Source organism: Mauremys reevesii, linkage group 2, assembly GCF_016161935.1.
Source record: "Mauremys reevesii isolate NIE-2019 linkage group 2, ASM1616193v1, whole genome shotgun sequence".
Classification (NCBI taxonomy): Eukaryota; Metazoa; Chordata; order Testudines; family Geoemydidae; genus Mauremys; species Mauremys reevesii.
In genome coordinates, this window is record NC_052624.1 from 277738660 (window position 1) to 277763181 (window position 24522).

General features: G+C 37.6%; 1 protein-coding gene across 13 annotated transcripts in view; it reads right to left on the reverse strand.

The window, feature by feature from the left end:
• The window catches only part of PTK2 (protein tyrosine kinase 2), a 383889-nt gene that overhangs the window by 84088 nt on the left and 275279 nt on the right, over nucleotides 1-24522 (reverse strand). For 10 of the 13 annotated variants that reach the window (XM_039527647.1, XM_039527645.1, XM_039527651.1 and 7 more), the window contains 4 exons: nucleotides 15444-15461; nucleotides 10717-10773; nucleotides 8217-8314; nucleotides 3582-3666 (listed from right to left, as the gene is read on the reverse strand). In XM_039527647.1, coding sequence (XP_039383581.1) covers nucleotides 3582-3666; nucleotides 8217-8314; nucleotides 10717-10773; nucleotides 15444-15461 — 258 coding nt within the window. Of the gene's footprint in view, nucleotides 1-3581; nucleotides 3667-8216; nucleotides 8315-10716; nucleotides 10774-15443; nucleotides 15462-16711; nucleotides 16796-24522 lie in introns of all 13 variants that reach the window. The other 3 variants (XM_039527642.1, XM_039527643.1, XM_039527652.1) reach the window with 2 other exon arrangements.

Genomic DNA, 24522 nt, shown 5'->3' on the forward strand with positions numbered 1-24522 from the left:
AGGATTTTTGTACCCATAGTCTTGTTAGTATAGGAGTGTCCTCTCAGCCTCCACACAGCTGTCACGTAATTAACACATTTCACAATAACCATCCCTATTATATTCATAAGAATTGTCTAGTTAATAATTCAATATTGCACTCCCCATGAGAAAACTTATAGAACTTAGACATAACAAGGTGCCCTGTGATTATATTCCCTTTGAAACTTTACATTTATTAAACAATACAGGAAATTAACAGTATACATACAGCAGCACACTTCTCTCACAGAACAAAACAAAGGTATAAGTAGAGGTTGGTTTAGTAGGGTAAGTTGAGTTGGGTGATAATGGATGATAAAGGATTACATTGCATTTGTGGCTGGATCCCTTCCCTTAACCATTCACTTCCAGGCTTTTTTGAAATAGACAATTTTTGCAAACTAAGTGTCTTTTTTGAAGGTTCGGAGGAGGGGGCAAAGCTACCTGGACTCCATTGAAATTCACTTCCAGTCTTAACTCTTAGGAAATACAATTTATTTATTTGGGAACAGATTACACCATGATCTTGAAAGCTTCAGAGTGCTCTTGTGATAATCACACCCAAAGCAGTTTAAAAAAAATCTGATTTATTAATGTGGAATACATTGTATTGATTTGATTATGAAGCAGGAAAGCAGCTTAAATTGACCAGAGAGGTTCCCTTAAAATGAAGTTACTGCTAAAAATAATAATTCATTATTTTGTCTGATAGGGTCCTGGCAGTTTTAAATACTACAGACTTTTTTTCTGGTGACAAAGGTACTCTAGGAATTAAATCAAATTGATTTTGCTTGATTGAATCTCCCAGTTCCAGAGAAGCAAAGTTATTGTATCAGTGTACTACCTAGTTCTCACATTAGTATATTTATCCAATTTTCTGTCCTGGAGATGATTTTCTAAAGACAAGATTCCCTAATCACTAGCATCTGAAAAGAATGAATATTTTGGAGGAAGAAACTATTCATTATAGCAAGTGGAAGACGGAAAAAGCCCTCTGAAAAACTGGCAGCTGAAGTGGCAATATGCAATTTAATTGTATACAGATGTGTTAATGTTAACATGCAGCTTTGTGAAATAAAGAGATGAGTTTAAGACATCAACAAAAAAGCTACTGAAGATAGAGATGTAGCTCTTAAAAAACATTTTCTTCCCTGCAATAATTTTTCATTGGGTCATTTTTCACGTTAAAGGACCTGCACTATTACTTTTGTATCATCATAAAAAACCCAAACAAGCCTCGCCCTCCCCTCAAAAAACAAACCCCAAACCTCACAGGTTATGAATCGAAATGAGAAACATTTGAAGCAACATAAACCAGACATAGTCAGCTCTGTCACCTGTAAATTCTTATTACAGTAAGTATTAAAATTATGGTAGTGCCCAGTGGGTCCAGTTGAGGTTGGGGTCCACTGTGTTGGACACTGTAGTAACATGGAAAGGAGTCAATCCCTATCCTAGAGTGCTAACAATCTGAAGACACAAACAAATGAAAGGGAATGGATGGGGATACAAGCAAACCCACAAACAAATTAGTATGGTGAGGAATTGGCCCGGCTTTGTTAGTTACATGAGATTGTAGGTTGTTTTTTTTTAACTGGGGCAGAGTAGAGATAGGAAATAAGGAAACAGAAAAAGAAAGGAAGGGGAAGAGGAATAATAATAGCTTGTCACCAGCCTACCCACGATCAACAACTTGGGTTTATATGCATTACCTCACATCAGAAGAGAGTCTTAAGAAGGGATCTAAGGAAGGATAAGGAAGAGTCTGTATGGATATTTACTGAGAACATTTTCCTACGCAGATAGGGTAGTATGTTCAAGGCTGGGAATGCTGGCACAGAGACGGTGCAGGTCAACATTGCAATGGGTTAACAGATAAGCTAGGTAGCAAGTGTCTACACTGTGAAGCGCCTTAAAAGTAAAGACAAGAAGCCTGTATTTATGTGGAGGTGAAGGGGGAGCTGGTGAAGGGATTCAAGAGGGAGCTGATGTGGTCAGAGCAGTAAACCAAGAAGATTATCTTGGCAGCAGTAATTTGAATAGACTTTACAGATTTGCAGGCAGAAAGTCAAGTCATAAAGGGGGGACATTACACACCAAGACACATGATGATGAGGAGGATTTGAATTTTTTTGTGTCTCTCAGAAAGGAAAAGAAAAGGCTGGATTTTAGAGATGTTGTGTAGGAAAAAGTGGAAAGATCTTGAAAGGGTCCAAATACGTGGGTCCAGACAGAGGACAGGGTCAAAGATTACATCCAAATTATGGTCAGTGTTGTATTATTGGGAAGATGATATCATCACTGGTGAGGGAGAAAAGGGAAGAAGAAAAGGGAAAAAAATCAAGAGCTCAGTTTTGGAAATGTTGAGTTTAAGATGATTGGACAGCCACAATGAAAAGTCAGAATGGCAGGGTGAAATACTAGATTGAAGGGAGGGAGTAAGATAGCTCATCAGTAGAAAGGTAGAATTATGAGTCATCAGCACAAAAACAGTAGTCAAAGCCACTGTAGAGGGAGAAGAACAGAGGCAAAGAATGGAGCCTTGAAAGACGCACACAGAAAAGGGGAGAGGGAAGGAGCATGACTCACCAAACAAGACACTAAAAGATGGTTCAGAGAGCTCAAAAGAGAATCATGAGAGGACAGAACCACAGAAGCCAAAGGAAGACAAAATATCAAGATGTAGGAAGTGGGCAACAATACAAAAAAACTTCTGAAAGGTCACAGAGGATAAGGATAAAGTACAGGCCCAATATCTGACCAACAAGAAATTGTTAGAGACTTTAGGAAAAACAGTTTTAGTGGGGTGTAGAAGATGGAAGCCAGATTGAAGGGAGTCAAGAAGAGAACTGAAGGAAAGGAACTCCAGACGTCTATTGTAGACAGCATGTTTAATGAATCTTGGAACAAGGTGTAGAAAGAAAGGAGATAGTTTGAGCAGGAGGCAGCACCAAGGGTGTTTTTCTTTCCTTTTTTTCCTTCTTTCTTTTTTTTTTTTTAAATGATAGGGGAGACCCAAAGGATTCTTGTCATGGGACAGGAAGTAACTATTATCCAGGATGGGGAGAGATGGTATCCCTAGCCTCTGTTTGCTAGAAGCTGGGAATGGGTGACAGGGGATGGATCGCTTGATGATTACCTATTCTGTTCAGTCCCTCTGGGGCACTTGGCATTGGCCACTGTCAGAAGACAGGATACTGGGATAGATGGACCTTTGGTCTGACCCAGTATGGCTGTTCTTATGTTATATTTTTAACCTGATGAGTGAGAGGTTGAGAAGAAGGGACAGGGCAAGGAAAGTTAGAACATAAGAACATAGAAAATGAAAGAAGGATGGGCTCACTGTGAAATAGTCAACTAGGGAAAGTGATGGAAAGCAAATCACTTAGAACTAGACTGTGTCGAGCATGTACTGTGGGAGCCATGCTGCATGGGCCAAATCAATAGTATGTGGCACAAAAAGCTAAATGGACTTCAAGAAAGAGAAACCCATAAAGAAACAAAGTGTTTTAAAGGACTGTTTCCAAAAGTTAGACCAAAGAAAATGTTTTGTAACTTACAGGCTTCTTGTAAGAATTTCTCTCTCACACTGTCTGAAGTGCAGTTTTTACATGTTTTGATTGCAACAGCCATGGCTGGATTTTCCTGCAAGAGCGAAATGTCAAATAATAAAAATGAAACCAATCACAAATACACTTCTTAAACTACAGAATGTATTTTAAGAGACAGTAACAGACACTTAGCTAAGCACAATATTTAGTTAAAAAAAACACTGGGAACATGAAAGTGTTCATGAATTAATAAAAATATAAAAGATTAAACATTTATAACCAATACATTTTACATTACATGTTTACATCTAGAACATCAAGTTAAACTTGATCAGTCTGAAAGTATTACTTCTAATTTATAATAATAGATAATTCTAAAAACAGATGACCAGCTCATCTGAACCTTGGTATGCATTTTCTAACATTGCTAAAAAGGTGGCACACTATGGACACAATGTTAAGGGAATGGGGAAGAAACGAATTGCTTCCAGCTTTAAAAATGTATTTGGCTTGTGCAACAAAGAAGCCTATGAAAAGCAACACAAAGGATTTTCTGGGGGTTTCACACTCTTGTGGGCTTCTGCACTGGGGAAGCTGAATGTAATTTTGACTGACTCAAGCCTTTTAATAATAACCACATCATTAACAGGATGCACAGTAATTAAATGTTTCTACTTAACTCATAAGCTAAGAAAGAATGTTAAGTGAATATTTTATGAAATAGACTGCTCATCAGTTAAAACAGGTATTTTAAAGATTTTTTTTTGCTCCATCATCTATATTCAAAATCAGAAATAAAAAAGATATAGCAGCCAATCGTTCCTCCTCTGGGTGTAGAAAAATGAGAATATTGTTGATACAGCCTGAAGGAGGCCTCCTGAGCTAAGACATCATCTTTAATTTTCTTTTTCTATGGTATGTTTTATATATGCTCTTTTTACAGGTTGCAGACAGCAACCAGAGGGAGCATCAGTTTTTCTTTTCAAAAAAGCTTTAGGATGTTCAAGCTTCATTTCTACTGAAAAATGTTATTTTGAAATATTTGTTTAAATCCAAATTAACTGAATAGGTAATTTTCAAAACAAGATAGTAACATTCATTTACTTGTGGTTTTACAGCATTCTCAAAACAACAGCTCTTCCACCTCACAAATAATAACTGCTACAATGGAAGCGTATCTTGATGATGATTTCTGAGCCAATACAATTAATTTAGCATGTCCCAATACAAAAGCCTGGGTCCTGCAAACATGCAACTCACATGAGTTGTCCCATTGAGTTCACTGACAACTGACATGCTTTAACAAGGTAGTGGGTTATCTCAATTGATTGTTCACATGACCAGGGCCTAAATGATAGAACTATACACTATTTGCAGAGATGAGATTAAAAATTCTTTTTTGCTCAAAAATGCTACTTAGATAGCCAGGGAACATCATGTTCTGGATTATGGAGTTGAGCTCCTTACCTCTCTCTGAGGTAAATTGAGCTGAGGACGCTGGGCACCTCACAGGATTATTAATCCTTGTGTGTGTTCATTCTGTTCCTATTATTATTTCTATTTTTACATACAAATGTTACTGGGATAGAGGAAAGATTATACTTCTTGGGTTTAAACAATTTTAATATCTATTTTCTGGGTCACTCACAGCATCTGCTTCTTAATCTTGCTCCCTTTCAATCCCAGTGATGAAACTATATTAAAATTCTAAGAAGGACCCTGAGAGAGAAACAAATACATTTTAAACACAAAAATACCCCATGTCATTTTAAAAGTTGATTTTGTGGATCTATTTTTCTCACATTCAAACACAGTAATTGATTAGTATTCTGAATAATTGATCATCTTAGCTATAATATTTTAGGGTATAATTAACTGTAAATTTAGATAATTTTATTCTACTCTGACATAAGAATGCAGTATGGTTTCTTCGGAGGGTATTTTGGAGATTTCTATTGTTGTACATTTTATAGTAATCAGTTTTATTGTTGAGTGAAGTAGTTTAAGTCTTTGTAACTGGCAAGAATTTCCAGTTAATGTGCAAGATAAATGTAGCAGGAACTGTCATAGGATAGGTTAAATAAAGAGAAAAAAATTAAATTGGTTATGAACAGATTTTGGGTGAGGTAGAGGGAGAGATAATATTAAGGATACGGATGACTGTGCTAAATCTGCCATTATAATACAAGGATAATGATCCTGACTAATGAAAAACAAATAGCTTTTTATATGATATGATGATTTAAGTCCTTCAAGTTTGTTCCAATAGGCCTCAATTCCTACCCCTAAAATGTAAGGTCCTATACACACATTTTCCATTCAGCCTTTAGCAACAAAGGCTGCAAGTGATTACCAACTGTTACTTGTCTTATGAATGTTTAATGTAAAAGTGACATTCTGTAAGAGTGAATGGTGAGCTGGATTCTTTTATGACTTGTGCACAGTTAACAAAATTAAAGATTCTTTGAGTGAAATTTAGTAACTACTGGGAATAAATCAGCTTGTTTTTCAGATTCCAAGATATGGCACTCTAACAATATCAGTTTTAACAGTAATTTTTCAGACTAATCTTTCATCTAATTTGTAGAAAACAAATCTGTCACTGACTTAAATAGGTGCAGAATTGGATCATAAGACATTTTAACCAGTTACAGGAGCTTTTCTGTACATTTTGTTATCAATCAGAAAAAAAGACTTTTTAAAAATCTCTCTCACTTACTTCCATTAAATTAATTTTTCACTTATTTTCAGATCCTCAAAAATGTGTCCTTTTAGTCCTGATGACCCTAAACTAGCAAAATACTTAAGCACATGCTTAATTTTAAGTACATTAGTCTCACTGACATCAGCTGGACTACTCATGTGCTTAACTTTAAGCATATGCTTAAAAGTGCATTGCTGGATCAGGGACAAAATTACTATGTATCTTTTGAAAAGAAAGCTACAAGTAATAATTTGATTAAGGCATTTGTTTGTGCAAGTGTATGTTTAGTGCTGATAAAAGCTGCCAGACTTGTGACAAAGAAGAGCCTGGAGGTGCAAAGCCATGCCTGAAGCCTAAACTGGAAGGGCATTCTAGGAGTGACAGGGCCGTATGTTCTAGGCCCTGATCCTACAATTTACAATGTGTAGGCCAACTGCTTTGCCAATGCAGAGCCCCACCGACTTCAATGGAGCTCCATGTGGGCACAACAATCTGCCAATGCATTGTAAATTCCAGGATTGGGGCCTTAATCATTAGACTCTTTGCTGAGATTGGGAAAGGGCAGGGGGGGAGGGCAATTAAAACCAGCTGTGAGCGTGGTTGTGTATAGTGGATACTTGTTTACCAAGACCTAGGCAGACCACCAGCTTGTTTCACATAGGCAATTACACAGTTAAAACTTGGGTGCTAGACCATCTAACACAGGGGAGGGCAAACTTTTTGGAAATTGTATGGAGGGCTGGTTAGGGGAGGGGGTCATAGCCTGCCCCCCCCAAACCCTGCCCCATCAACCTCCCCCCACTCCCTGTCCCCTGACTGCCCCCAGAACCCCTGCCCCTGACTGCCCCCCTCCGCCCCATCCAACCCCTCCTCTCATTCCTGACGGCCGCCCAGGACCCCGCCCCCATTCAACCTTCTTGTTCCCCGCCCTCTGACCGCCCCGACCCGACCCCTATCTACACCCTGACCACCACCCTGAACTTCCCTGCTCTCTATCCACCCCCCCTGCTCCCTGCCCCCTGACTGCGCTGCCTGGAGCACCGGTGGCTGGCAGCGCTACAGGCATGCCACCTGGATGGAGCCAGCCATGCCGTTGCCACCACGCAGCACAGAGCAGCGGGTCAGGCCGGGCTCTGCAGCTGTGCCGCCCCAGGAGCTCACAGCCCCGCCGCCCAGAGCATTGTGCCGGCAGCAGAGCGAGCTGAGGCTGCGGGAAAGGGGGAACAGCTGGGGAGGGGTCAGGGGCTAGCCTCCTGGGCCAGGAGCCACGGAGGAGGGTCCCGCTGGCCGGATGTGGCCCACGGGCCATAGTTTGCCAACTATTATCAACAGAAAATCTCACTATGTAGTTAAGTATCTTCACTAGTAAAAGAGTAATGTCACAGACTAGAGTCAAATATTTCAAGAGAGCTAAGCACCCACAACTGAAGCTCAGTCTTCAAGAGAGCTCAGTTTCCATTAAGACACTGAAACAAGTGGCCAGACTAGAGGACGAGCTCTTTTGAAAATCTGGCCCCCAGCAAGTGGGGCAAGTCAGATTGTTCTGTTCCCAAGACAGGTAACCTAAGCATGCTGAGATATTATCCAGATGAAGAAGAAATAGCACAAGGTAGAGTAAAAAATCATCAGTTCTAATCCTGGCTCAATCAATCATCTGTGTGTGGCCTGGGCAAGTCTACTTTGCCTCAGTATTCCCATCTGTAAAATGGGAATAATAGTACCTAGAGTAGCTTCTTCACAGGGGCACTATGGGGATTAATGTTTTTAAAGCAACTTTTTAATATATAAAGCGTTACATATGTGCTATACATCTTACAAATACTATTCCATCAAGCCACTATCAATCAGCATTAGTTCACTTAGGTGGACCACAGATAAGACTTATCAGGTTTCTAGAAGATTTTCTGAAAATGTATGTTCATATTCAAAAAGATACTTACTGGACTCATGTAAACTCCTTGATGTACATCTCCAAACTGTCCTTCACCGATACAGCGTCCCAGTTCAATTCTCTCCCTCTGAATCTCATAATCCCTGGCTGTAATAATACAATGGATTTAAACCTCAAACTACTGATGAAAAGCATTCAAATGAAATAATCCACAAGACGCCAAACTCAAAGTAACCCACTCCAATGCCTGACATATGAATAACTAGATTTAAATTTGCTGGACGGCAACCTAGACAAAAACTGTATACACAGTAGAATCCTCTTAAACAATTGTTTGAATGAAAGCCCTGAATAAGACAGTGAAATCTGACTTACTAAATTAATTACTATGCAATATTTATTTCAATGCAATAAATATAATTAAATCCTTCTTAATTAATTATGGCTTTTAAAGGGATAAGGAAAGGACCACAAATAGCCTAGGGTAATATGGAATTAATTAACTACAACCTAAAGCCATATGTTTAAGAGGATTCCACTATATGATATTTTAGATCTCTGAACCATCAAATGAGCCAGGAGTATTTTTAAAGAGGAGACTGCAGGGGGAAAAAATGGAAGCAGATGACTGGAAAAAGTAAAATGAATAAATGTAAAACTCTGACTGTGTCACACTTCTAGCTGTGTATAACTGGTACAAAATTGACATAAAATGTTCGTGATTTATACAATTTTATTAGCTTTGTTCTTTAGTAGACTAGGTACACCCAAGACAAGACATAGTTCACTAGTTCAGCAATCAAATTTATTCAGTTCCAGGTGAATTATTTAGTTGGTAATTTAATTTCTGGCAATCACTGAAAAAATACTATTTCAGGAACAGTGGAAACACATATAGTGTGACTTTCTACTGCTGTCATCATCTCCAGGGGAAAAAAATTGATTCTCATCCAGCATAGGCCTCATGCCTGATAATTTAATGGCATTATTAGCGCTACAGAAATGACACCAGCTAGCTGGAAACAAAAGCAACAATGCCTTTTTCATTTATTTTTAAAATATTGCATTTTCCTCTTTAAAATTCCAAAGCTAACCAAAGAATTGGTTTAACTATAGAAACACAATTAAACCAATTAACACAAGGCTTACTCAATGAAAGTAAACAACTTTAAACTGAAAAACTCCACATCATTTCCAAAATTGCAAGCACACAGAGATGGTTAAAGGAGCTCCTGTTACCTTCATCTATTCCATAGCTTTCTGCAGTGCATTTAAGAGAAAAATCAAAACACTCACTTAGAAATATCTTCTTAAAATGAACAAAACATTTGGACAAATATTTCATAATATTTAAAAAGATGAAAAATGTCAGCTTAGCCAAAACGATAACTTACCCAAGTGATTTTATGTTTATACTAACACAAATCATGGGCCTGATCCTGCAATCTTTATTGAAGCAGGGCTCAAACTTGCAAGAGGCTGAGCACTCTGGCCCAGTCCAGTGACGCAGGTAAGCACATGCCTTGAATTGGACTTCTCACATGCTTAGGGTTAAAGGTATGTTTTAGTGTTTTGCTTCATCAGATCAAAGTGCTTAGCACCTTGTAGGAGCCCACAAGTTAAAGTTCTCATCTAAGTAAGGACTGCACGATTATTCATGTGCAATATCCATTTTTACAATGAATAAAATATACCATTTGTCATATTTCTCTGTGATCCTGGGTATTATTTTAAAATAGATTAATGCAGTGATTTACTGTACACTACTCAAAATGTATTATTAACTTTCAAGAAACATATGTTTTCTTGTTGCCAAACAATTCCCTCAGCAACAAACCAATGCTCTATTCTGAATGCCTAAATGGTGAATGACACGTCCCTCTGCTGTGACAAGAACCCAGGACTGCAGAAGTCTTAAGTAAATCATACCCTTGAACACATTAAGTATTCCTGAGTTTAACATGGATATGAATTTAACTATGTCACTGGGTTTTCCGCCCATCATCCCACTCCTTAGCTACAGGCATGATTGAAGTGAGAGTTTTCTACAATTCCATGTACCAGTTACAATTCTATTACAGGTTAGCAAGTGATAAAAAAAATTACACAGTCAATCCCAACATAAATTGCAGCCAGAACTTTTAACACCAGATTTTCTTTTTAGAGCAGTTAACACTAGCCTTCCAATTTCCGATAATGGCACAAAATAATTTCAGCAGATGGTGTATTAGCCTTTTGCCTTTGAAGACACAGGTTCACAAGAGCTATGTGTTTTCCTCCATGTCATCAACACAATTTAAAATGCTGTGTTTTGGTATGAGATGGGATTTTACTGTAATACCATTGAGTACAGTAAAATATATCATAGAATTTGTTTACCTTTGCTTTAGAGACTGAGCTTGAAGGGCTGCAGAATTCATGAGGCCTCAGAACATAATCTCACAAAGTATATTTTCTTTGTGAGGCTTTGAAATGCAATTTAGTGCTTCCTCAATCTAAGAAGCTTTTCAGTCAAGTAGGAAAATTCCAAAGTTAACTAGTGTACTTACTTGAGGGCATTGTGTAAGTATCTTCTTCATCTATAATCTCTGCATAGTCATCTGTTTCTGTAAAGGAGGAATCAGAGAATTTTGGGAAAAAGACAAGGTAACAATTTTTTAAAAATCTTTATCTCATCTCCTACAAATAAAAGCTACTATGTACTTAACAACCCACTTTACACCACTGTGAAAATGCATTTAAAATAGCATGACTAAAATCTGCTCATGCACATAAATTACGATGACTTTATTGTCCACTATGTTTCAGTACACATACTTGTTTCTGTGGGAATAAAAGGAGAATGAATTTTTTAAACTTATTAACTCTATAATTCAGATCAACTAGTCTAAACTCATGACTTTTTAATAAATAATTCCTCTCAATATCATGAATAGTGATTTTCTTCAATAAAAAACCATTGTTAACAATGGACAGAGATTGCCCATTTCAAGAGACTAAACTCCTTTCTCTTCAGTGAAGTGCAAATCAGGTCTTGCTGCGTCACACAGGTAGAGCAGATTGTGTTCAAGGACAGCAAAATGCATACTGTTTACTGTGTGACTGTCTGTAGGTACTGAGGTATGTAGATTTTCCAGTTTGTGTAGGGCAGAAAAATCCCTGGAGCTGGGACTCTCTCTTTGTAACGGTTATTTCCCTGTTAATCTAAGTTTACATAGTTTTGTGGAAATTCACTTCAACAACTAGCCGGATGTTATTCTCCAAGTTTGTTAGTGAGAAACAGTATCTCATGAATAGAAAATTTCTAACAAAGTGTCAGTTCTTAGAAAGCAGACAGTTTAAGAAAATTGACAGTACTTTTCTTTCCTTGTTTAAGCACTTGTTTATATATGGGTTTGGAAGGATTAAATTTTTATAATAAATGTTGGTAAACATTGATTTCACCATACATACTTCAACCAGGGTAAAATTATTTCTATTGATAATAACCAAAATTTACAGGTAGGCAAAATAAGAAAAATGTCACTTAAGAACTTATTAAAATTTGATTTAAGGATATTTACTTTGTATATTTTGACCGGTGATGTTGACAATTTTGTGTTTTAACATTTACAAAGCTTTAACTTTTTGAATGTCAGCGTCTACTGTCATTAAATAATTATTGTCTGATCCCTCCTTCCAATTTCCTGCAACTGTGAAAATTTAAATCTATAAAAATAATAAAATGCTTGAAATCCATAATTTTGTGCAATTGTGAAAATTTAAATCTATGTTTAAAAATGTTTTAAAATGAACTTTGATATTATCTGTCAAAATTATAAAAAATAAAAATTTAATTCTGGTAAGCCTGTTTATGTAAAGCCTGTTTACTCCCAAAATGTTCCAATCTAGGTGACAAAGTTATACAAGGAGATCCATTCCCTGCCCCAAAGCACCTTCAGTGAGAAAGTACCTACTCAAGTGCTCTTTTCCCAACAACTGGTCATTTAATTCTCCCATGAAGCATAAATTTAACCCACAAAAGCAGGTCAAGTCTGCTTGTAAGATTTCTAAAGCTCTGCCCTAATGGCCCTTGCCTAAATATACACAAAAGGGTCCAGATTTTCCAAAGCAAGGCGTCTCAAGTTAGTCTCCTATATTCATATTTAGGCACCTAAATAAATGGCCTGATTTTCAAAGGTACTAAGCATCCAGCAACTTCTAATGATATTAATGGGAGCTGTTGCATGCTCAGCACCTTTGAAAATCAGGCCCACTTCCTTAGGTGCCCTAATCTTAGCCCAGGTATTCAGGGTTTACCAGATGAAGGCATTTGTAAGAGAGTGATTTTCTTCTTGAAATATATTGTGTTCTAGAAAAATAAAGCACATTGGCAGGGGAATTCCATTAATTTCTTTTTCTTGATGGGTCACTTCCACTCAGGACTCCACAAAACAGCATCATGTGTTGAATATTTGATGGATGGTAAAAGAGCTTGCGGAGTGTAAACTGAAAACATGGACCAGAGGAAAGAAAGATTAATTTATCCATTTTCTCTTGGCTCATTTACTTCTCCCCCACTACCGATCTGATGCTTCTTCAGGACACAAGCCTCGGTTTGAGAAATGCGGATCTAAAGAATTAGCATCCATTGGAAAAGAAACATTTAACTTCCTATAATGTTGATGTATTGTGATATGTCATTCTGTTTTCTTGCAATAAAATGGTGAGATAATTTTAGCTTGTCAGGATAAATATTTCTGATTGATGACTGCTACTGTATCTGCTGTTACTTGAGGAGATACCACAGAATGGATAAGGGACAAGAAGAATGACTTGAGTTTACTGTGGTTTTAAAAATTTCTTCAAGAGGAATTAAATAAATCCTGTGCTTTGGGAGCGGTGTCCCACTGGTAGTTGGAAATGCATCACCACATTAAAATACGGAGTGATGCTTATAAAATATGATAAAGGGTTCAAAAAGCAAGAATAGCTGCTTTCTTTTAATAGAATAAAAGACAACAACTGAAGTTGGGAGCAGCTGAGGATCCCAACTGTGCTCAACATCAGTTCCTTTCTTGCTACAGACTAACGATCAAGTTTCAATCAGGAAGTGTGTAATGAAGACATATTAGCCAGGTCACTTTACAGGATTCTGATACATTGTCCAAGTTGAACTGGAAATAGTCTCAATGAGTCCAACATGCACTAAATGTATGTAAATAATTAAGAAAAATTAGTCTTCAGGAGTTTGACCAAATTTCTTGCTACACAGCTGGCAGAGTTTAGAGGGTACAGAAAACACAGGTATAGTAAAAGATTTGTCCAAGTCTTCAGTACTTCTTTTGGAAGTCAGTGGGAACCTCCATCATTCTTGTTAAAATCTGGTCCAGGGGTATTGGCGGCCATCAGTCTTCAAATGGCTCAGACTAATATATCACTTGCAGTCTTTAAGTCAAGACTGAACATCTTTGTAAAAGACAAGCTATGGGCTTGCTGCAGAAGTTACTGGGTGAGGTTCTTTGCACTCTGTTATACAGGTGCTCAGACTATATGATTCTAATGGTCTCCTCAGCCCTTAAAATCTACGATAATGACGTGGTCCCCAAAGATAGAATTTCCTGTCACACAATTTTTGATGCCCCTGACAATGTAGAGAAATAAAGGATTAAACAGGGCTAGTGCCTCAAAAACAGCTCAACCTCAAAAACAGCTCTGCACTTTTTCACGTCTATAGAAGAAATATACACAGCCAACCCAGGAGTCATTCACATTACACAACGCATACAAGTCTCTTTCAGGAAAACATAAGGTTGTTAAAATAGGGATATCTGTGTAGAATTTTACTTGCTAATCCTGAATTTTTTTTTAAATTAGGCTCTAGAAAAACCCATCTGAGGAAACTGTGTCCATCACAGCAGCTCCATACACTAGATTCATGTTCTCTCTGAAATGTTCTGCGACACTGTCCCCTTTCAGAGCATTTTCAAATATTTATTATTGCCTTTAACATATAACATGAAATGAAACATACATATACCCCACAGTAAAAGATTAGTAAGGTTAGCATGTAAGGGATGAACAGCTGTATAACATCTGAGTTTATAAGAGAAATATGACCAAATGTTGTTAGGCCAACAGCCGTCACTAAACCAACAGGTTTCTAAGGGCAGAGAGAAAAATTAAGTGGTGCTACCTTACTATGATTTATATCCAAAAGAACTAAGCAAAAGTTGGTTAACACTTCCTGAACATTTTAATGAGAGGACAGAAGAGTGCCATTATCTTTTATTTCTAATTTTTTTCACTTTTCATACTCTTGTTGATACTTGTTTGAGGTCACACAGTTATTCATTTCCTAATTATGTTATATGAACTATTGACTCAATGATGGAAGTCTGATTTCTTAACAGTATTACGTAAGTGACCCTAACTTTTCAAAAATGAATAATGATTTTGGATGTCCAATCTGAGACTGCTTAAAGGGGACTTATTTGCAGAGTGTGGCTGCTCAAAGCTTTATGGAAAATTAGGCTTCTTTAATAGTGTGTCAAGGTGGACATCCATACAGTGAGGCACCCAAAATCACTACTCGTTTTTGAAAATATAGGACCAAGTATATTTTAGGTATAAAGTTGTTATTACAATTTCCAGCATCTAAAGAATAACTGTAAAGATTCTGCCATTACATAGTGGTTTCATGCCTAAAACCTGCCGAACATTCCATATGCTCAATCTAAATTTCTCTGTGTTGCACAACTTCTCTTCACTCCTGGCATATAACCAATGGACAGCAGAGGACATTGATGTTACCATGCCTTTGAAGTGAAAAGCATCACCTGATGGAATCATTTACCAGTTTGTGTCATGTCTACTGATATTACTCATTGAAGAAAAGTTACTTAATTCATTTTGTCTACATTATGATTGTTATCTTCATCAAAACAAATGAACACTCTTGAAAAGCCCACACACTTCCTCTGCTCCATGCCAAAAGTCTCACTTCAAACACATGCAATTCATACTTGATAATATGATTGATAAAATGGTACGAAACCCACTGCATATAGCGTTTGAAAATTTTTCGTTATTCAGTCCCAGCCTAGCAGATAATACCAGTTGCACTGTATTATAGGGTGAAATATTTGTACTATAACAGCTGATCTCTAATGCATGTTTTTTTTTTCATACTATGGTCTGTATAAAAATTGATCACTGAAATGCACATTAGTTGTATATGTATATAAGGGCCGCATATCGTATGTTAGTAAGACATAGACTAGAAAACACATATTACCGTCCCCACTAATTTCATCTGCAGATCCAGGTAGCATGCAAGGAGAGAGAAAAACAAAGGGGAGAGAGAAGGGACAGAGAGAGAAGGGGGGGGGAGGGGGAGATATACTATTAAAACCATGAATAAACCAAGAATATAGCAAAACTGCAGTTATCTTATACACTTAGCTCAAGAGAAACCAGAAACGTAGTGGAATTTAAGACATTTCCCCAAAAACTTAAGATACAGAGGAGTATTTAAACTTTTCAGTGCATACAATAAAATGTAGGCTAGTGACTGTTGTGTGAAGTACAACAATTGAATTTAGGAGAGGGACCCAGCTAATTCAGTGCATTTTGTTACAAAGTGTCAATTTTTTACTTTGACGCTTCCATTACCAAGGTAAAGCCCCTAGGCCAGATGAGCAAAACTTTGATTTACACCAGCTGAGGATCCGGCCGCTAAAGCTTTGTACATACAGTTATGCCTTCAGATACTTAGAACTGGTGCTACCTCTTTCATATTGGATGTATTATTATGCTACTGCTTAGACACTGAAAAGATATGGAACAACTTAATATTCATTTTATTGAACAAACTATAGTTATATGAAACTGTGTTTTAAATGACAAATGGAACAAGTCCATAGGGCACTTACTTAAATTAACACTGATATTATGGATTTAGCCTATAGGCCCTGTGACATACCAAATATCCACACCAGAACGTGATGCATTTTAAGCATTAAATACAAATAAAATTAAAATTAAAAATGCACATTTCTGTTGTAAAATTAATGCACACAGTATTACATCCATTTTCCCTTTCCCCACACAGCCCAAACTGTCCAGATAACACTGGATGAGTACACAGCAGCCAGCATCACTGTGTTCACTCTTTAATTCAGTATGTGATCTTAAATTACATTTATTGCTGCTATCCTATTTCATTCATTTGCATGCTGTATCAGGGGTCCAAGAATGCAATCCAAATTTACCACTGAAAGAAGGAAGCTGAGGGATTTTGTGGCTGAACAACTGTACAATTAAAATTACTAAATCATTTGCCACAGTCACATATGACAGAACAAACTCTCCTATAAAAATAGTATCAAGTATATGACACATCTCACTGAAGATCCAATTGTAGGGAAGAGCAGAAATTTAATGTGATTATTCTTGGAACTCTGTTTACCTGAGGCTGGAGTAAAATTGTAAACAAACAGTAACAGAGTTAGTATATTCAGTTTTGGGTTAATAAGGCAGCCTGTACAAAGAGCAGTGCAGTACCCTTAGGCGGTGGCTCATGGGAACAGAAGACGAAAGGGAGAAAGCGCCTAGCTTTCTTTACTTTATGCTGACAGTGACTGACTCCTTTACAAAGAGGCAAGAAAAGGAAAGAGAAAAACAGAAACAAATTATTTGGAAACAAAAGAAAACAAACTTAAGAGCACTTCTGTAAGTGTGAATGTAAAAAGCAAAAGATTTATATTACAGTTCTACATCTGCAAGATGTATATTTGAATCTTTCTAAAACGATAAACTATATTTACTATTTTACAGTGGATTCCTCACCTTAGAAATAAATTATTTTTCTTTTTGTTTCACTTTAGAAAAAGTGATTTATGGCAGAATCTATTAAAAAGTCAACATTTGCCAACCATTATCAAGCACATGAAAAACTGGTTCTCTGATATTTAATTAAATTTATTAAATCCCCATCCTAAGCTTTGCTATTATGTGGTAACTGTTCGCAAATTCTAACTTTTTAATGGCAGCCAGACTTCTAATAAGGACACAATCAATTTCTTGGAATCTTACAAGATGATGATCAAATAAAAACAAACATTTCACACAACACAGGTACATCAAACATGAAAAACACTCACCCCAAAACAACACTGGAATGTATTTTCCTGTGAAATCAATTATTGGAGTGATCCCCCTCTAAAAAGTCAGACCCAGCATACCTAGGGTCTGTGAGGAAACCCCCTCTGATTACCCTTACTCATTCTCCCATCTCCCAAGGAGGAGCAGCCAATCAGACCTGCTTCATATGGCTAGAGGCGCTCTTTTCCCCTCCTTAGGAGTTAATAGAAGTTTTGAGGGGCAGATGAGAAGAGGGAGGCGCTAATACAATTATCACAAAGGGGAACTCAAAAAAGGAGGAATCCCAGCAGCTCGGGGTTGCTCTGCTCCCTCTTCCCCATTCCCTTCTTGTAATGAGTTGGTTCCTCTCAGCTGCTCCCTCCATGCTTCCCCTTGCCTCTCCCTCAGCAACTCTAAGCCTGGGAAACAAGATGGGAAGATCAAGAACACGTGCTAGTGCTATATCCCCCAGACTCGGGGATGGAGCTGTGAGGAAAAAGAACCTAGTGAGTTGGAGGAACAGCATAGGTGTGCCAATCATGGGGCAGATAATGTGGGTCAGAGGTACAAAAATGATGTGGAGCTGAGGAGCACAGAATTAACTGATGAGGCAGATATGGGACTAGGCTGAGGTGGGAGGGCATAGAATTAATTAACTGGAGTTTGTGATTTTCGTCAGCGAGCCTCTACGCTATCAGAAACACTTCATGCAAATTTGCATGATTTTATGCAAATTCTGGTCACATGAGGTTGGCAGGTTTATCGGAGGCAAAATTATTTGTTGTATAATGTCCATCACTGGCATCTGGATGCCTCATGTTCAGTTTTAAACCCACAAATTGAATGGGTGACTCAAAATTATACACAACCTATGTTTTGCTGAGATGATAATTAATTAAAAAACAGAACAAGCTGGTAAGCCTTATATTGTACCCTGAAGAATAACAATAAAAATACCATTATAACAAGCCTGAAAGGGTAATTACAAACAAATGCAGATACCATGTCTTCTAATATTTACCTTTCAATAAAAATAGGCAAAACAATAATATTCAATATTTTAAACTCATGGAGATTCAAGGAAAGGGTAGATCACGGACTAAATTAGTATGACATCAGTATTATTTATGGCATACAAGATATTAGAGATGAAGGGGAAATCACCTTTTTTAAAACATACAACAATCTTCAACTATTCTAGGGGAGTTTGCAGCTAAGTCATCAATATGAACAATCAGAATAAACTAACATTCATTATGAAATATTAAATGTACTAAAGGAAAAGTAATCCTACTAGTATTTTTTTAAGTGAATCATAAAAAGGTAGAGGAATGCAAAGGAACCGTGGCTGAAACTGAAGAACACATATGCAGTGGCCAGAGGCAATGCAAGATATGTAGGCAGTGGAGAGTGAGTTCAACCCTTGGCCTCTCTGCTGAGATTGTGGACAATTCAGCTAGTTGTGATGGTGGTTTTAATATGTGAACATCTGTTCACTGGGACCTTGACTGAAACCATCATTCTGTTTCACATAAACTATGAAACAGTAATCAGATGGAAAAGGCTTTCAATTACCACCACCCTGGTCTGGATTTAAACTGGTGATTTGGGAAGGAAGAAACTTAATCCATTACTTGCTTGCTGTATATAAATTACTGCAATTCAAAACTTTGCCTTTATGATCAGGTATCAAATTAAAACTGGTGAAAGATTAAAGGTTTATTTTGTGGGTTTTCATTTGGTAATTTTGTTTTTTATGTTCTAACTACTTTCAGGAGCTTACACAACACTTGGAGCTATTCCCAGTATTCCACATCAACTTCCAGCCATCTAAGATGACACTCCTATGCAGTCTTAGCTTTCATCTGAGTGCACATAAAGCTTCTAAATCTGGGCGAAAGCAGAGTTGAGTGCTTTCTCTGTTTAGATAAGAGCAGCTCACTAAAATGAATTCACTGAACGTATATGCCATTTATCATGGAATAAACCATTTTATTTACTTTTAAACTTTTTCAGCAATATGAAATTTATATAAGCAATGCATTTAATAAATACATTTGTCAAAAAAATAAAGGTCTGCACCCTAAACAAAAAATCCAAACACTTCTAGGCATAAACTGCAACATTACTACCAGCAGTAAGTGACCATTCAGATGAGTGATATAAGCCCACTGCAACAAAGAGAGTCGATGGAATGGGGAGGAGCAGAGGGGGGAGACAAGAGTAGGAAGAAAGGATTCTTTCACAAGTAATTTGGATCATGAAATCTATGAAATACTATTTAAAAGTCACATTTTGCATTACAATGCTATAATTTCATCACAGGTTTCTGCTGATTACGCAAACCACTGAAAATTCATTCTTGTGGTCTCACCAGGACTTCAAGAAAATGTTATATTTCACAGCTAACTATTCCAAAGGACCCTAGAAAGAACACAACGGAAGAGGATATTCCTGATGTACAGGAGTAAGGTACAACTTCATCTGTGATCAAAATACTATCAGAGTCTTCTTGCCTATCTACTTTTCCTGTTTCTCTTCCTCTAGTTACTCCTGAGATCTCCCTGTTCTCTCTCTTTCTCTCTCTCATCCCTCCCTTCCTTCCCAATTCACCCTCCTTGCCATTCTCCTCTTTGCCACTCCTACAGACAAAGATGCATGCATGGTTCTTCAGGCAGTTCCAGTATCTAGTGCTAATAGTGCTAACACTGAGCCAGCTGGATTCATATACAATGGAGAGCACTGAAAAATCAAGAATGATGCCTACTAGTAGTACTTGGAGAATTCACTGCACTGCAACATAGTTTGTGCAAGAAGGCTAATATAACCCTTTTAATATGAGGTAGAAAGATACTGCACATTAGCAGCAGACAGAAAATCTCTAAGCGTTGGTGTCTAAATCCTCTTGGGAAAAGATCCTAACGGAGACAAGCAGCTGAAAATACCAGTAGTTAAGAATGTTTTTGTCTAGCTTTTCCCTCTCAATTTGAGTAAGACCAAACTAAAGCACTTAGTGTATTTTGTTCTGAATTTCCTATCTGATCATTTCTCCTCTCATGTAGATGGATAGATTGTGTATTTAACAATATATATGTTGAAACATTGCTTGTGATTAAATAGTTATGCCTGTGCTAATGTTTCTTTTTGAACAGAAATCTATAATTTTTCCTTTCTAGAAAAAGAGGATGGTGGGATATGTTTGTAAAGCTTCCAAATACAATGTTGTTTCTTTTCAATGTCCACCAATTATTCCTGTTTACATGGATGGTTGGAGCTAAGTTTTGGGGATGACCCATAGGGAGGTTTGTAAACACTGCCTGATATACACATACTACTAATGCATTTGTCTAGATTATGTAACTTCTCTATTTCCATCATTCCAAACTTTTGGATAAGCACTCTTTTTACTGTGAAATAAAGAATATTAAAAAACCTTTGTATTCTAATAACAAAATTCCAAGTAACATTAGCTGACAATGCATATGACTCCCATGGGGTTTTTGGGAAAAAGTAGTTTTAAAATTATTGAGTTAATTTAATTTAGATGAATGAGAGCTAGTCATGGGCACCACGTTACACAGCAAAAATACATAGATTTATAGATTCCAAAGCCAAAGGGACAAATGTGACCTGTATAACAGAGAGCATAGAACTCCCCCACCCCCAAAAATTCCTAGGCATAAAGAATCACAGAAATTTAGGGCTGGAAAGGACCTCAAGACATTAAGTCCAGCCCTCTGTGCTGAGGCAAGATCAAGTAAACCTAGACCCTCCCTAACAGGTGTGTTTTTCTAACCTGTTCTTAAAAACTTCCAACAACAGGGATTCCACATCCTCCCTTGGAAGCCTATTCCAGGGTTAGCTACCCTTATAGCTAGGAAGTTTTTCTGAATATCTAACCTAAATCTCCCTTACTGCAGATTAAACCCATTACTTCTCCTAACTCCAGTGGACATAGAGAACAAGTGATCACATGCCTCTTTGCAAGAGCCCTTATCACATTTGAAGACTATCGGATTCCCTTCTCAGACTTCTTTTCTCAAGACTAAACATGACCCGTTTTTTAACCTTTCCTCACAGGTCGGGTTTTCTAAACATTTTATCATTTTTGTTGCTCTCCTCTGGACTCCCTCCAATTTGTCTACATCCTTCCTAAAGCGTGCCGCCCAGTACTCCAGCTGAGGCCTCACCGATGCCAAGCAGAGCAGGACAGTTACCTTCCATGTCTTACAGAGGATACTCCTGTTAATACATTCCAGAATATTTGCCTTTTTTACAACTGCATCACATGGCTCATACTCAATTTGTGATCCACTGTAACCCCTGATCCTTTTCAGCAATACTACCACATAGCCAGTTATTCTGCATTTTGTAGTTGTGCATATGATTTTTCTTTCCTAAGTGAAGTACTTTGCACCTGTCTTTATTGACTTTTATCTTATTGATTTCAAACTAATTCTCCAATTTGTGAATTCTAATCCCGTCCTCCAAAGTGCTTACAACTCCTCCCAGTACTGGACCCAGGACTGACCCTGCAAGACTCTACTAGATATGTCCTCCCAGTTTGACAGCAAACCATTGATAACTCCTCTTTGAGCACAGTACTTCTACCATTTGTGGACCCAATTTATAGTAATTTCATCTAGTGCACATTTCCATAGTTTGCTTATGGAAATGTCATGTGGGACTGTGTCAAAAGCTTTACTGAAATAAGATATATCACACTTTCTCCTTCACCCACCAGGCCAATAACCCTGTCAAAGAAAGAAATTACGCTGGTTTGGTATGAATTTGTTTTGACAAATCCATGCTAGCTATTCCTTATAACCCTATTATCCTCTAGTTGCTTACAAACTGATTGTGTAATACTTTGTTCTAGTATCTTTCCAGGTGTCGAAGTTAAGCTGACTGGTCTGTAATTCCCCAGGTCCTTTTTGTTCCCCTTTTTAAAGATATGTACTATGTTTCCCCTTTTCCAGTCCTCTGGGACCTCACCTGTCCTCCATGAGTTGTCTAAGAAAATTCCTAACGTTTCCAAGATTGATTGTTGCTGGTTCTTTAAGTACCTTAGGATGAATTTCATCAAGCCCTGCCAACTTGATTACATCTTGTGACGGTACCGCCCATAAGGCTTTATGGAAATATGCTTAGAATGTGTTTTATGCTACATATGCCATATAACATATCTCAAAGGTTATGATCTACTGAATCTATTGGGAACTGGCTTGATTTCTAAATAACCTTAGTAAAGCATTTGGTCAGTTTCTGGAGAAAGGAATGTTGAAGTTAACTACCTAATCAAGAGACATTTAAAGGACAGTGAATCTTGGAATGCTCCAATCCACATAGAAGTCTACTTGAGGACGTTCAAGGTAGCATGTGACCCATGGCTACTACCTGGTAAGAAACTGAGTCATGCATGGATATGTGACTTGCCCAGGTGACTCCAGAACTCCATCTTGGAGCTGGACTTTGCATAGGAGTGAGGAGGGGGTCTCAAACCACAAGAGAAAGTCTATTTACACCCCTGGGAGACCCCTCCATTTTGTCTTCAGCTGGCTAAAGAGAGGAGCCATCATGAAGAATACCCTAGCTACCACCTGAGCTGGAACAAGAGCTGTACCAGGGGAAATAATTGTGCCCAGGCCTGGAAGGTGTCCAGTCTGAGAAAAAAACTTACTGAAGCATTTCTGAGGGTGAGATTATTTGTATTCAGTTTAATTAGACATAGATTTGCGCATTTTATTTTATTTTGCTTTGTGACTTACTTTGTTCTGTCTGTTACTACTTGGAACCACTTAAATCCTACTTTCTGTATGTAATAAAATCACTTTTTACTTATTAATTGACTCAGAGTATGTATTAATACCTGGGGGAGCAAACAGCTGTGCATCTCTCTCTCTCAGTGTTATAGAGGGTGAACAATTTATGAGTTTACCCTGTATAAGCTTTATACAGGGTAAAATGGATTTATTTGGGTTTAGACCCCACTGGGAGTTGGGCATCTGAGTGCTAAAGACAGGAACACTTCTGTGAGCTGTTTTCAGTGAAGCCTACAGCTTTGGGGCAAGTAATTCAGACCCTGGGTCTTTGTTGGAGCAGACGGGCATGTGTGGCTCAGCAAAACAGGGTGCTGTAGTACTGAGCTAGCAGGGGAAGAAGTAGTCTTGGCACATTGGGTGGCAGCTCCCAAGGGGGTTCTGTGATCTAACCCGTCACGCATCTAACTTATCAAATTTTTTCTTTAACTTCTTTTTTCCCTATTTTGACTTGCGTTCCTTCCCCCTTGTTGTTAATATTAAGTATGCTAAGCATCTGGTCACAACTAACCTTTTTAGTGAAGACTGAAGCAAAACAGGGATTAAACATCTCATCATTCTTGCTGTAATCAGTTATTAGCTCTCCTTCCCCTCGAAGTAGAAGACCTACATTTTCCTTTGTCTTTCTCTTGCTTTTAATGTATTTTAAAAAAAGCTCTTCTTATTGCCTTCTATGTCCCTTGCTAGGTGTAACTCATTTTGTGCCTTAGCCTTTATAAGAATTGAGCTCTTGAAAAACATTTTGTTAAAGAACTTTCTGTTTTGGAAAGCAGACATAAATCTACAGAATCTAAAACAGTGTATAAGAAAATAACTGAGAAAAGAGGGAGGATTAACCTGTTACAAACTGGTAAGGCAGAACAAATACTTAGATATATTAAACAAAAATATTATGATACAGGCAATAAAGCTAGTAGGCTTTTAGCCAGAAAGTTACAAAAGAAAAAGGATTTGATTAGAAATAAATAGGGAGATTTAGTAACTGCCATCAAACAGACTTCTGAAATATTTGCTAACTTTTTCCATACTTTGTATGCTTCAGAGCAACTTATAAAAAGATTTTTGAGAGGAGTGAAACCACCTCAGTTCTCAGAGGATGATGTGGTAGCTCTTGATAGGCAAATTGCTGTAGAGGAAGTTAAAGTTATAATTAAGAATTTAAAATCTAATCAGGCTCCTGGTCCCAATGGGTTTTCTGGGAAGTATTATAGAGCTCTAAAGCAAGAGTTGGTCCCTACTTTAACTGACTTGTTTAATGGCATAAAGCAGGGAAACGAGACTCTGGATTCATGTAAAGCTGCAAACGTTCTTTCCTAAAGAAGGAAAAGATCTTACCATGTGTACAAACCTATTTCTTTAATTCATGTGAATACTAAAATTTATGCCAAGGTCCTAACAAACAGATCTAGTCTC